Source organism: Balaenoptera acutorostrata, chromosome 20 (genome assembly GCF_949987535.1).
Source record: "Balaenoptera acutorostrata chromosome 20, mBalAcu1.1, whole genome shotgun sequence".
In the NCBI taxonomy this organism is placed as follows: Eukaryota; Metazoa; Chordata; class Mammalia; order Artiodactyla; family Balaenopteridae; genus Balaenoptera; species Balaenoptera acutorostrata.
In genome coordinates, this window is record NC_080083.1 from 23,161,249 (window position 1) to 23,174,594 (window position 13,346).

The 13,346-nt window shown below is 36.0% G+C and overlaps 1 protein-coding gene across 2 annotated transcripts in view; it reads right to left on the bottom strand.

Annotated features, from left to right (window-relative positions):
* The window catches only part of USP32 (ubiquitin specific peptidase 32), a 197,899-nt gene that overhangs the window by 36,626 nt on the left and 147,927 nt on the right, over positions 1–13,346 (bottom strand). For both annotated transcript variants that reach the window (XM_007190263.2, XM_007190262.2), the window contains exons 12-15: positions 10,997–11,099; positions 7,258–7,453; positions 5,242–5,417; positions 4,454–4,594 (exon numbers count right to left, since the gene is read on the bottom strand). In XM_007190263.2, coding sequence (XP_007190325.2) covers positions 4,454–4,594; positions 5,242–5,417; positions 7,258–7,453; positions 10,997–11,099 — 616 coding nt within the window. The remainder of the gene's footprint in view (positions 1–4,453; positions 4,595–5,241; positions 5,418–7,257; positions 7,454–10,996; positions 11,100–13,346) is intronic.

The following is a 13,346-nucleotide window of genomic DNA, read 5'->3' on the forward strand; positions in this document are numbered from 1 at the left end:
GTAACATCAAAATTAAGGGGAAAAAATCTTAAATATTATCTACAATTCTAGCACTCTCACACCATAACTCTTTTCACTTTTACATATTTCATACATATAAATGATGGTATTTTAAAGGACAAATTCTTAGGAATGGAATTAGTATAAAAGTAAGGAAGTATTCATGTCATTAACTACATAAGTCACAGTGCCACCCAAAATGTAGCAATATTCCCGGAAATGTATGAATGTATTACTTTCACGAAAACTTATCACTGGACATCATTTAAAGATACCCCATTTCTGGGCTTCCCTGGTGGTGCAGTGGTTAAGAACCCTCCTGCCAATGCAGAGGACACAGGTTCGATCCCTGGTCCAGGAAGATCCCATATGCCATGGAGCAACTAAGCCCGTGTGCCACAACTACTGAGCCTGCAAGCCACAACTACTGAACCCATGTGCCACAGCTACTGAAGCCCACCTAGAGCCCGTGCTCCGCAACAAGAGAAGCCACCGCAGTGAAAAGCCCGTGCACTGCAACAAAGAGTAGCCCCTGTTCGCCACAACCAGAGAAAGCCCATGCGCAGCAACGAAGACCCAATGCAACCAAAAATAAATAATAAATAAAATTAAAAAACAAACAAATCCCATTTCTTTAATACATATAAAGAATATTATAAATTTGCTTAAAATTTTATTTCTTGTATTTGTAGTGAGAACAAAAATGTTTCCATGTAAAAATTTACTATCTATGTGTTTTGTGTAACTGGACTGTTTATATATTTTTTGTCTATGATTAAAACAACTAAACTGGATGTACAAAACTGGAAGTCACACGGTTGAAACAGGATTTTTCAGTAATCCCTCTATTAACTTGCTTGCTAGCCCCAAAACACAGGAAAACATATTACCAAAGTAGTGCTTTAAGAGTTTTAAGAGTAGCACCTTATCAATTCAGCATTCCAAAAGGATAGCAGGGTCAACACTCAAACTCTTTAAAACATAAAATCTTACAGAATCTTTAATAGTCTCAAGTGATTGGGCTTTGTTTCATTTCCTTTTGCCTTAGTAACCAATATATTCTGCAACAGAGCATTTTTTAATATCAAGAGGGGGCAGTAAAGAGCCAGATAAAAACAATGCTACAAACCAAACCTTTAGGACTATTTCTTAAAAGTATTCTACATGTTCTGATATGCTATAGTATGGTACTAGGAAAGCTCCACTTGGGAGCTTTTTCAACTCCTATTTAAAGCAGTAAAAGGAGCTCTCCCTGACACTGGAGGAAAACAAAGTCTGTCCACTTCTAGAGAGTCACTGATAGCTGCAAAGCCAACAGTAAAATTCTCTTATGATTTCAGTTTAACTGTGATTTTGGGAAAGATCAATAATTCTGCATCTATAGTCGTCAGGCTACGTAAAAAACATACTTTTGGCAGAATCTGAAATGACAAAGAAGTAATTTTTATAATCTGTAGCTTGCTTTCCAAGACAAGTGATTTTGTGAGCAAATTACAGATTAACAAATTCTTATATATACATGCACAATCATACATAAATACATATTTATTTACATTTTAATTTTTCTTGTATATGAACTTATTAACATCAACCACAACTGGCAAACAATAGATGCAATTCCATTTACAGGAATTTACCTTAAAGAGATCATCACACATGTTTAGAAAGAGACTATTCACCAGAAAATTGTTTTTTTTTCAGTCGTGTGGTGCGGCACACAGGATCTTAGTTCCCCGACCAGGGATCGAACCTGTGCCCCCTGCATTGGGAGCACAAAGTCTCAACCACTGGACTGCCAGGGAAGTCCCAGAAAATTGCTTTAAACAGCCAAAATCTAGAGGCAAACTAAAAGTCCATCAGTGGTGATTGGTTAATAAATTGTGATTTATGTACATATGCATGTGTATGTAATAAATTAAGGAACACTATGCAATTATTAAAAATAATGGTATAGATCTAAATTTATTAACCTAGAAAGATATCAATAGCATCTATCTTAGACTGAAAATAGCAGATCACAGGACATCAAGTATAATATGATTCAATTTCATTAAATTATCTATACATATTTATATATGTATATGAATAGGCACAGAGGAATGTTTGGAAAGATGAACACCAAAATGTTAATAGTAATTATCTCTTAAGTAGTAGGATATGGTAGATATGGTATGCTTTTTATTTTCTTCTTTATTTTTTCTATATTGCTTAATTTGTTATCATTGAGCTTGTACATGTGTAAATTAAATAAAGCTATTTTTTAAAATGGTATGATTTATGTAAATATGAAGATGAAAGTATTTTTTTAACCTTGCTGTGGCAAATATATTTAGTATTCTTTAACTTGAAACACCATATTCTAAATGTTTTTACAGCAATTTTTCCTGAAATCAGGTAAATTTATCATATTTAGAGGTAAAAAAATATTATCAAGCCAGCAACCGAAGCTTTCATGTAGTAAAATTACTGCTTATTTAAACTAATATTTATCTGACATCAATGTTAAAAAACATGACCTTTTGTGAGGCTCCAAAAAAACTTGTTTAATAATTATAATGATGATGGTGATGATAGTAGCAACAGGCAAAATTTATTGACCATTTACTATAAATCAGGTGCTGTGCTAATCATATGTACTTCTTACTTATCAAAACAACTCTAATGAGGTAGATATTATTGTTATCACCATTTTACAGATGAGGAAACTAAGGTTTAGAGACTAGAACACTGGTAATCTGAATCCAGGCAGACTCCAAAACATCAAACTCACTCTATCTATGTATCTATCTATCTATCTATCTATCTATCTATCTATCTATCTGTCTGTCTGTCTGCCTACCTACCTACCTACCTACCTATCCATCCAACATAATTATCACAATGATTCTCCTACAGATATAGAATATTAGATCCGTCTCTGCCAAGGCAGGGGACACGGGTTCGATCCCTGGTCCGGGAAGATCCCACACGCCTCAGAGCAACCAACCCTGTGTGCCACAACTATTGAGCCTGTGCTCTAGAGCCCATGAGCTACAACTACTGGGCCCACGCCCTGCAACTACTGAAGCCCACGTGCCTAGAGCCTGTGCTCCACAACAAGAGAAGCCACCACAATAAGAAGCCCGTGCACCACAAAGAAGAGTAGCTCCTGCTCGCCGCAACTAAAGAAAGCCCGCATGCAGCAACGAAGACCCAACGCAGCCATAAATAAACAAACAAATAAATAAATAAATTTATTAAAAAAAAAAAAAGAAGAATATTAGAGCAGGAAAGTTCCACCAGAAATTAAGTGATTAACTCAAGGACTATCCCACCCCCCAATAAATAAAGAATATAATATGTATGTAAATGTATCTATGTATATTCATATTTATATGTATCTACCTAGGAGTTCTGTTGACAAATACAGTAGAAACCTTTTGGAGCCAACAAACACAAACCCTAAATTCCTGATTGTGATTTAAACATAATTTTTAATAAACATAATTATTAATAACTCAAAATCATTATCAAAATTATAGACTATGGATATATAGCAGACTTTTACTCTTTTTGGATGTGATCTAACTTACTTTATCTTATCCATGTAAAACCTTCCTGGTATAAAAACGTTCTAGCTTGGACATTATACAGGGAGAGTGTTTCTTGATACAGTAAAAGAATCTTCTTATAAAGTATTTTACTGCATCAATAATGTGAAGAGTATTCAGGGCAGTGAGTACTGCTGTTTACTGTATAAGCAGAACAAATGATGTTGAATAGTTAACTCACTAATATTTTGATATTACACACTCCAAGCCCTTTAAATTACTTTAGAGCATTTTACTTATGCTCTAAATGACTCATTCTAGTAATGGCAACAATCAGAATTCACTAGCTTTGAATTCTTTTTATCATATGTTGTGATCTTTTATATGTCCCTCCTTCAAAAAGACAAACCACAAAAATCCACCAACAGCTACAAGATGAATCCAATCCCTAAGTGGATGCCTGTGTGGTTAATGGGAGTAACAGTTTTAGAAGTAACCTCTGTACCACTTCCTCTACATTCACTGAACTTTTTGGCACTGGCTCTCAGACTTCTGCTCCAGTCTGAGTTCTGCATTATCTTAATGGCTATGTTTATGTGGATGACTTATTTAATAGACTAGCCTCATAATTCCTTGACTCTATTTAGTCCAGTGACTATTTCCTCCACTCCATATAAGTCACCCACTCCCAAAGGAACATCATTGTATGGTTAGTACCTAACGTAGTGCTCAATAAATGTATGAGTAAATGAATGAATGAATATGAAAGAACCTAAAATTCATTCAGCTAATTTGAACAGGTACTGAATACTCTGCTACCATGGGTAAGAACTAATTTGTGGATAGTGACGTTCACATAAAAAATTAATAGAAGACCCCATCTATAATTGCTCCTTATATAAGGCAATATTGGCTATACTTACAGGTCTAGGTAGGGCCAGGTTTGCTCCATACCAATGATAAAGTGCTCTCCATACAGGTTCTGGAACCATTTCATAATCTCTTCCATGAATCAGCTGTGGGGTTCGTTTTAATCGTCCTCCTTCTAGTGTTAATGATGTAGCCTTAGAAAGAATGGAATGTAAATGTTGATTTCTTTTCTTTTTTTTTTTTTTGGCTGCACCTCGCAGCTTTCGTGATCTTAGTTCCCAGACTACGGATGGAACCCGGGCCCACGGCAGTGAAAGTGTGCAGTCCTAACCACTGGACTGCCAGGGAATTCCCCAAAATTTTGACTTTTAAAATTACAGTCTCCTGTGTTTTAACAAAACCTAGATACAGTAGAATAAACACATGTCACTACTCAGTTTCATGTCACTAGAAAAAAATGAATTTTCTAAAAGATTTTTATTTTGAACTTTCAAAATAAACTAAGGAATGAAACTCAAGGCAAATCATTTGAAAAAAGTCACTGGAACATTTGGAAATAATAAAAGTTTTCAGACTTCTTTCCAACAGTAAAAAATATTATTTTGAAAAAAAAAATTCACATACACGTGAAACTACATTTTTACAGTAGCTGTCCTAAGTAAGGAAAACATTTCTAAGGATCACTAAACTGCTTCTACGCAAGTACAAAGTCATAAAATATTCTCACAGAAATATTTCCATCTACAACTGGTTAATAAAATGAATCACAGACATTTTCTATGTGCTAAAATCTGTAGAATGAAATTTATTAGCAACTTGAAAGAGATGTCAAATTACTTACCTTTACTGGTTCTTGAGTTACTAGTGGCTGGTTATCAATAGCCCCTGGTTTCTGAGGATTGAGGTGCAACAAAATATTCCCACTGGTTCCTAGTAAACACTGGTTGTTATTGTCAGAAGTGTTATGTTGTCGAGCAAAGCACATATCTGCCCCTGGTGTGGCAGAATACAGAAAGCCTGTAAGGAAAAAGAAGATGGAATCTCTTTATTTTATTATACATAAATAGGCTTGAATATACAAACTCAATGTCCATGTATTAGGTTAATGCTATTATTCTGAGGTTAGGTCAGTACAGGGTTAGATTCTGATTAATTCTGTAGAAGATAGGAAATAGAGAGGTATTCCTTTCTGGACAATTCCTAGTGTAACACTAGGTAGAATAAAAGCTTTGAAAATTGTTACCAAATGAATGTTTGGCCAGACTCCTAGAATATCTAATAATTCACAAGAATTATATATCCTCTTCCTTTCCTCTGATAGGAAAGGAAGAAATACAGTCAAGTAGCTGGGCTCTCACGTATCTTCCCTTAATTCTTCCTTCCACCTGCAAAGGTTCTTGGTAGATAATGGTGATGACAAGTCTCTAAACCAAAGGGAAGGAGCTAAAACAAGAACCCCAACAGGAGAGTGCTGGGAGGGAAGAAACTGTTGCTTAATAAATCTATTTGAAAGGAAGGCATGAATGTTACAATAGAAAAATACACACAGGAAAATGACTGGTGATAACTTAGAGTTGTGAACCCCAGTGGTATCTTACGGTATTTCAACTCTCAACCACATGTTAATCTCAGGTAAACCTTCTAGCCATCAATTACTTTGAACCTTCTATCTGTGGTATGGCTTAGCATGTGTATAGCACAGATTATACAGAGTGAGCACATATCAAAAAGGATCTTAGGGAGGGTCAAGAAACAATCTTAGTGTGAAAGCTGATCAGAGAGAGCACTTCCAGGACTGCTAAGTGATCTCTGTAACGTCAGATGGGGAAAAAGAAGCAGTAGATTCTAGAGTTTTGTAGAGAAAATGCTAACTCTGTCCAATTTGCCTTCTCCCTCCACAGAAAAGGAGAAAAAAATCTCAAAGATGAAACAACAACAGAATAAGGTTGAGAGTCCTGCTACTGTATCAGCAGAATGATAGGGATCAACTAAATTCATTTGGGCCAAAATACACCAAAGCATCTTCCCCATAAGTGCAGACCACTAAGTTTGTTTTTTGTTTTTTTTTTAAATTATTTATTTATTTATTTATTTATGGCTGTGTTGGGTCTTCGTTTCTGTGCGAGGGCTTTCTCTAGTTGCGGCGGGCGGGGGCCACTCCTCATTGCGCGGACCTCTCACTGTCGTGGCCTCTCTTGTTGCGGAGCACAGGCTCCAGACGCGCAGGCTCAGTAATTGTGGCTCACGGGCCTAGTTGCTCCGCAGCATGTGAGATCTTCCCAGACCAGGGCTCAAACCCGTGTCCCCTGCATTGGCAGGTGGATTCTCAACTACTGCGCCACCAGGGAAGCCCAAACCACTAAGTTTTATGTAGGTATCAACAACGGATGGGGATTATGGGGAACATTATGAAGTCTTTCTAAATATTTTAACAAAATAACCCCCAAATTCCATCCTGAAATGTCTGTAGAATCTGATATGAGGGTGCATTTAATCCAATGAATGTATGCTTAGGTTAGAGAGAGTTCTGGAGATAAAAATTTAGGTTTTCTTACGTCTTCTCAAATCTAAATTTATTGACAAAATGATTTAATAACAATATGGAAAGATTGACTTAATCAATGAAAACTGTGAAAATATTCTCAAATTGAGAGATTAATGAAGTAGAATATAGAAGAGTTCCTCTTTGTAAAGCTACTAATACATTCAAGAATCTATTAATTGACCATTTCATTCGAAACTTATTTCTGTGAATGGAAACCTGATGCCCCATATCCTACCAAGCAAACTCTCTGACAAAGTGTACCCCTTTAAGAAATGACCCTGCCTAAACCTCTTGGAAAACAAACTAGCTTACCACTGCCAGCAGTTTCCGAGGCTTCAGATGCAGTAGAAATGTTGTCTGAAAATTTCTCTTCTGTGGTGTTCACATAACTGGGGCTGCCTCCTCCGATTCTATCTTCACTCTGCTCTATAGGATGTACTGTTGTTCCAAATAAATATTTTCCTCCATTCAGAACAGATGACGGCTCAATTACAACAGGGCTGGTATCCTAAAAATCATGAAGTCAGAAATTAAGAGGTAAAATTTAATAATCTGCCAATTATGCAGCCTTCAAAAATGAATCCGCAAATTGTCTATTGTTTCTAATCTTCCTGTGGTTGGCTACAGCCACTTAAAAACATTTTGATGTATAACTAAATTTTAATTTCTTCAAAGGGGAATAGTGTATATAAATAAAATTGGTAAGGCAGAATGGGAACAGACTGCAAGGGATTCTGTGCCACATAAAATAATTTAGACTTTATTCTGTTGAAAGTTGGAAATCATGGAAAGCTTTTATTGATACTAAAAAATTAAATAATATTTATTCTTTTTACTATTAAAGATTACATTGTTATTATAGAAAATATGGAAAAATATGAAGAAAATAAATATCACAAGTACTCAGATGCCATCATTTATTTTTTGTGACTGAAAACATATACATATATGTAAAAACTAAATGTGGAGAATACAGTTAGAATTAAGGGCAGGACACTGACTTTCCAGCTATGTGACCTTTTACAATAAGTAAACTTATAAGCCTCAGCTCCTTCATGGGTAAAAACTAGGATAATATTAGTATTAATATCTACCTCAGAGTTTTATGCCTGGCATTTAGTAAATGTGAACTATCATTCTGGTTGTTGTTAGATATCACATTTTAAATACAGCATATTGCTAGTTTTTCTTTCCCTTAACATTATATTGACAGGATTTTTCTGTGAGAGGCTTTTAAATAGGGGAATAGCATAACCCAATTTTTGCTTTAAAAATAACTCTAGTGAGCAGAAAGGATTTGAGGCAGAAACTGAAAATTGAGACACAAGTTAGAAGACTTCTATAATAATTCAGGCAAGAGATGATGAGGCACTAAACCATAAAAAGCCAGATCCATAAGTAAGGAGATAGAGAGAAGAGCATGGATCTAGGAGATTAAAAAAAACTTGACAACTAATTGTGTATGAAAGAGGGGCACAGATAATTCCAAGGTCGGACATGAGGTGCTGGCTTAGATGACTGGATGGGAGTTGGCACCTTCATAAGATAAGGTGTATTGGTGACTGGAATCGTTTTGGGAATGACCTTATTTTGGGATATTCTGGTTTGAGATATGTGGACATTTGAGTCTAGTGCTCAGGACAGAGAAAGAGACTAGATATAAAAATGTGGGGCTCGGGGCTTCCCTGGTGGCACAGTGGTTGAGAATCTGCCTGCTAATGCAGGGGACACGGGTTCGATCCCTGGTCTGGGAAGGTCTCACATGCCACGGAGCAACTAGGACCGTGAGCCACAACTACTGAGCCTGCGCGTCTGGAACCTGTGCTTCACAACAAGAGAGACCACGATAGTGAGAGGCCCGCGCACAGCGATGAAGAGTGGCCCCCGCTTGCCGCAACTAGAGAAAGCCCTCGCAGAGAAACGAAGACCCAACACAGCCAAAATAAATAAATAAATAAATTTATTAAAAAAAAAATGTGGGGCTCAACAGACTTCCGCAAGGACAAGAAAATGGTGTATATAGAATAAGGAGAGTACAATATTTACAGGATAGGTAGCAGAAGAATCTGGGAAGGACACTGAGTCTGAAAGACCAGAGAAAAATCAGGAGATGCAGAATACCAGAAGCAGAGGCCACTAGCATAGAACTATTCTCTACTAAGTTTACTTGTGGAAAAAAAAAACAAAAAAAAGAGAGAGAGAGCTAAGACTTGAGAAGCTGGAGGGAAGGTGCTATGAGAATGTATATCTGTGAGTGTTTTAAAAAGATCAGGATATTTTTAAGTGAGAGGGTAAAGAGAAAGACTAAAGGGGCTAACCAGTAGAACAAGATCCCATAGGCATCTGAGAATGATAGACAGTAGCATGGGTAAAGGATCTCAAGCGGCATTCAATAAATAATGACATGAATTTTAGTAGATGAAACTGATCAATGGATGTGGGTCTTGAAGGCACAGCTTATAAAGTAACTAATTGAAACCCAAGAAAAACATCAAATTTAAAAGACAAACTCCAAGTCACAGAATAGCAACAGCATAATGGATGCTTTAGATTCTTTTAATGAAATTACAGCATCCCTAATTTTAGCCAAAACAAGGAGACACTGTGTCAATATTTTATTAGATTTTTTCCCCTCTTTGATCTGTAAGGCAGGTGAATACTATCAATTTGTAAATCCTTCAGAAGCCAGCTCTGAAGAAATTCCAGTGCCTTTAATCAAAAGAGTGGCAATAAGAACGAGAATGAAACCTAGACTTCTTTCTACATACCAATTAACTTTATTGGACTAAAAATTTTTAAATAGCCTTATTGTTAAAACTTCAAATAGTTCAGAAGCACATAGATTCACATTCTTTATTACAGATCCAAGTGTTAGCATCTTCTATTAATTATTAACTTTCTTAAAATATGGGAAAGGTACCAGATTATTTTGGGTATTAAATAACCCTAGTTCACAGTGAAAAGATTATTCCCTATTCAATTCTCTTTCAATCCTCTGATTACTTCAAGGACAGGGTCTCAGTTTGGTACTAATGTGTTAATCTAATGCTTGATCTGCTAATCTAATACTTGACAATTTCTCTTTTTGACAGAGAACAGGTCTCAGTTATCAGTCTTCAAAAGGCAACACTACTTGGCTAGACTTTAATAATATATTTTATTTTCATTGATTTTATTTTGATCCTCTATTTCTGAAATGTGACGCTGATTTTCTATTTAAGATAGTGATATAAAGTTTCCTTTTAAAATGAAATATATTTACATAAAAATGATAAAGTTATTTATATAAACATACTAAGAAAATAATAGTATGGGAACTATATGGTAAAAAAATGGTGACCATAGTACACAAATGATTAAAAACTGGGAGTCTACATTAAGTATGGATTTGGGGTCATCAATATTTTAAATTCAACTACCCACCAAAGAAGTCAAAATTGTATATGGACAATGGAACAATAGAATCACACTGACCTATGGCCTGTGAAGTAGGTCTGAATAGTTAGTTTATATTAATATGTTTGGACTTCAGTTTGTAGACTTCATAACAATTTATTAAAGATAATATTGATCTTCTCACAGCTTTTCTGATATTGAGTCCATACCAACAAAATGTATTCCATTTAAATTAGATTTCAAAAGAGAATTTTCAGTAAACAAAAATGACTTATTTAAATTAATTCAAACTTTTTCTTCAACTATGCTTTCTGATTTATCTGGTCTGGAGTGGAGCATAGGCATTTCTTTCTTTTTTTTTTTTTAAGCTTTCTATGTGATTTTGCTATGCAGCCACTGCCCAAGTGAAGATTATAGTCTCCTACTTTTGTTTTCATAATGTGCTCCAAATGCTGAGTATAGTAACTGATTTCTTAATGAATCTATTACTTGCTCTGGAACTTGCTTTTTAGAAAAGCAAGTTGGTAGCATCATATAGGTATTCATTTCTTTCCCCTTCAAATCTGGAGCATTTTATTACTGGCCACTAGTCACACAAAGTCTGATGGAGTTAATAATCCTATGAAAAATGTAGATATACAGGAATCTTACTCACATATTTGACATATTCTTTCCACTGCTGCCACCACTGCATGGAGATGATAAACCAATTGTGTCCAGGTTGCAGACCATACCTGCTCTCTCGTTCTAACCATCCTCTGTACATACAAAAGAAATTCAGTACAAAAAATGGTGTATAAAACATATGACCACGCACCTACAAATTATCATCAGAAATTTTTCAAAGGAAAAACATGAAACAGATATACTTGGGAGATGGCCACATTTTAAATTAGTGAAACATTGATAAGCCAATTTCTGGAGTCATAACACCACTATTAAGCCTCCAACTGATGTTTCAAATACAGCTTAACTAAGGAATAATTTAATAACATACTAGTTACCTGAATTAAGTAAAGAACTCAATGATTTTGGTAAACTTACAGTCACGTGCAACCATCACCACAATCCAATTTTAGAACATTTCAGATACCCCCAAAAGATACTTTATGCCTATTTTTAGTCATTTTTTAGTCAAATTACTGCCCTCAGCCACAAGACACCACTAGTCTATTTTCTATTTCTTATAAATTTCCTTTTTATGAACATTTTGCAATTTTTAAATGGACAAGGAACTTAAATAAATGGAATGTTATCACATGGTCTTTTATATCTGGCCTCTTTTTTATTTTAATTTTTATTTATTTATTTATTTTTTATTTATTTATGGCTGTGTTGGGTCTTCGTTTCTGTGCGAGGGCTTTCTCTAGTTGTGGCAAGTGGGGACCACTCTTCATCGCGGTGCACAGGCCTCTCACTATCGCGGCCTCTCTTGTTGCGGAGCACAGGCTCCAGACGCGCAGGCTCAGTAATTGTGGCTCACGGGCCTAGTTGCTCTGCGGTATGTGGGATCTTCCCAGACCAGGGCTCGAACCCGTGTCCCCTGCATTGGCAGGCAGATTCTCAACCACTGCGCCACCAGGGAAGCCCTATTTGGCCTCTTTTACTTAGCATGTTTTAGAGGTTCATCTATGTTGGAGTAGATATCACTAGTTTGTGCTTTTTTATTACTGAATAATATTCCATAGGTATATTATTATATATATACATATATACACCATATTTTGTTTATCTAACACCTGATAATTTGAAACTGGCCAACTGTTTTCCAAATTGGCTGCACCATTTAACATCCCCATCAGTTATTGTCTGTCTTTTCTATCACAAATGTCCTAATGGGTGTGAAGTGGTGTCACATTGTGATTTTATTTTTAAGATTAATTTATTATTTATTTATTTTTATTGGAGTATAATTGCTTTACAATGTGTTAGTTTCTGCTGTACAATGAGGTGAATCAGCTATATGTATATCTATATCCCCTCCCTCTTGGACCTCCCTCCCATGCCCCCATCCTACCCATCTAGGTCATCACAGAGCACCAAGCTGAGCTCCCTGTGCTATACAGCAGGTTCCCACTAGCTATCTATTTTACACATGGTAGTGTGTTTATGTCAAACCTGATCTCCCAGTTGGTCCCACCCTCCCCTTCCCCTGCTGTGTCCACATGTCCATTCTCTATGTCTATGTCTCTATTCCTGCCCTGCAAATAGGTTCATCTACCATTTTTCTAGATTCCACATATATACATGAATATACGATATTTGTTTTTCTCTTTCTGGCTTACTTCACTCTGTATGACAGACTCTAGGTCCAGCCACATCTCTACAAATGACCCAATTTCATCCCTTTTTCTGGCTGAGTAATATTCCATTGCATATATGTACCACAACTTCTTTATCCATTCATCTGTCGTTGGACATTTAGGTTGTTTCCATGTCCTGGCTATTGTAAACAGTGCTACAATGAACACTGGGGTACATGTGTCCTTTTGAATTATGGTTTTCTCAGGGTATATGCCCAGTAGTGGGATTGCTGGGTCATATGGTAGCTCTATTTTTAGTTTTTTAAGGGACCTCCATACTGTTCTCCATAGTGGCTGAATCAGTTTACATTCCCACCAACAGTGCAAAAGGGTTCCCTTTTTTCCACACCCTCTCCAGCATTTATTGTTTGTAGATTTTTTGATGATGGCCATTCTGACCAATGTGAGGTGATACCTCACTGTAGTTTTGATTTGCATTTCTCTAATAATTAGTGATGTTGAGAATCTTTTCATGTGCCTCTTGGTCATCTGTATGTCTTCTTTGGTGAAATGTCTATTTAGGTCTTCTGCTCATTTTTTAATAGGGTTGTTTGTTTTTTGATATTGAGCTCCATGAGCTGTTTGTATATTTTGGAGATTAATCCTTTGTTTATTGCTTCATTTGCAAATACTTTCTCCCATTCTGAGGGCTGTCTTTTCGTCTTGTTTATGGTTTCCTTTATTTATTTTTGGCTGCATCAG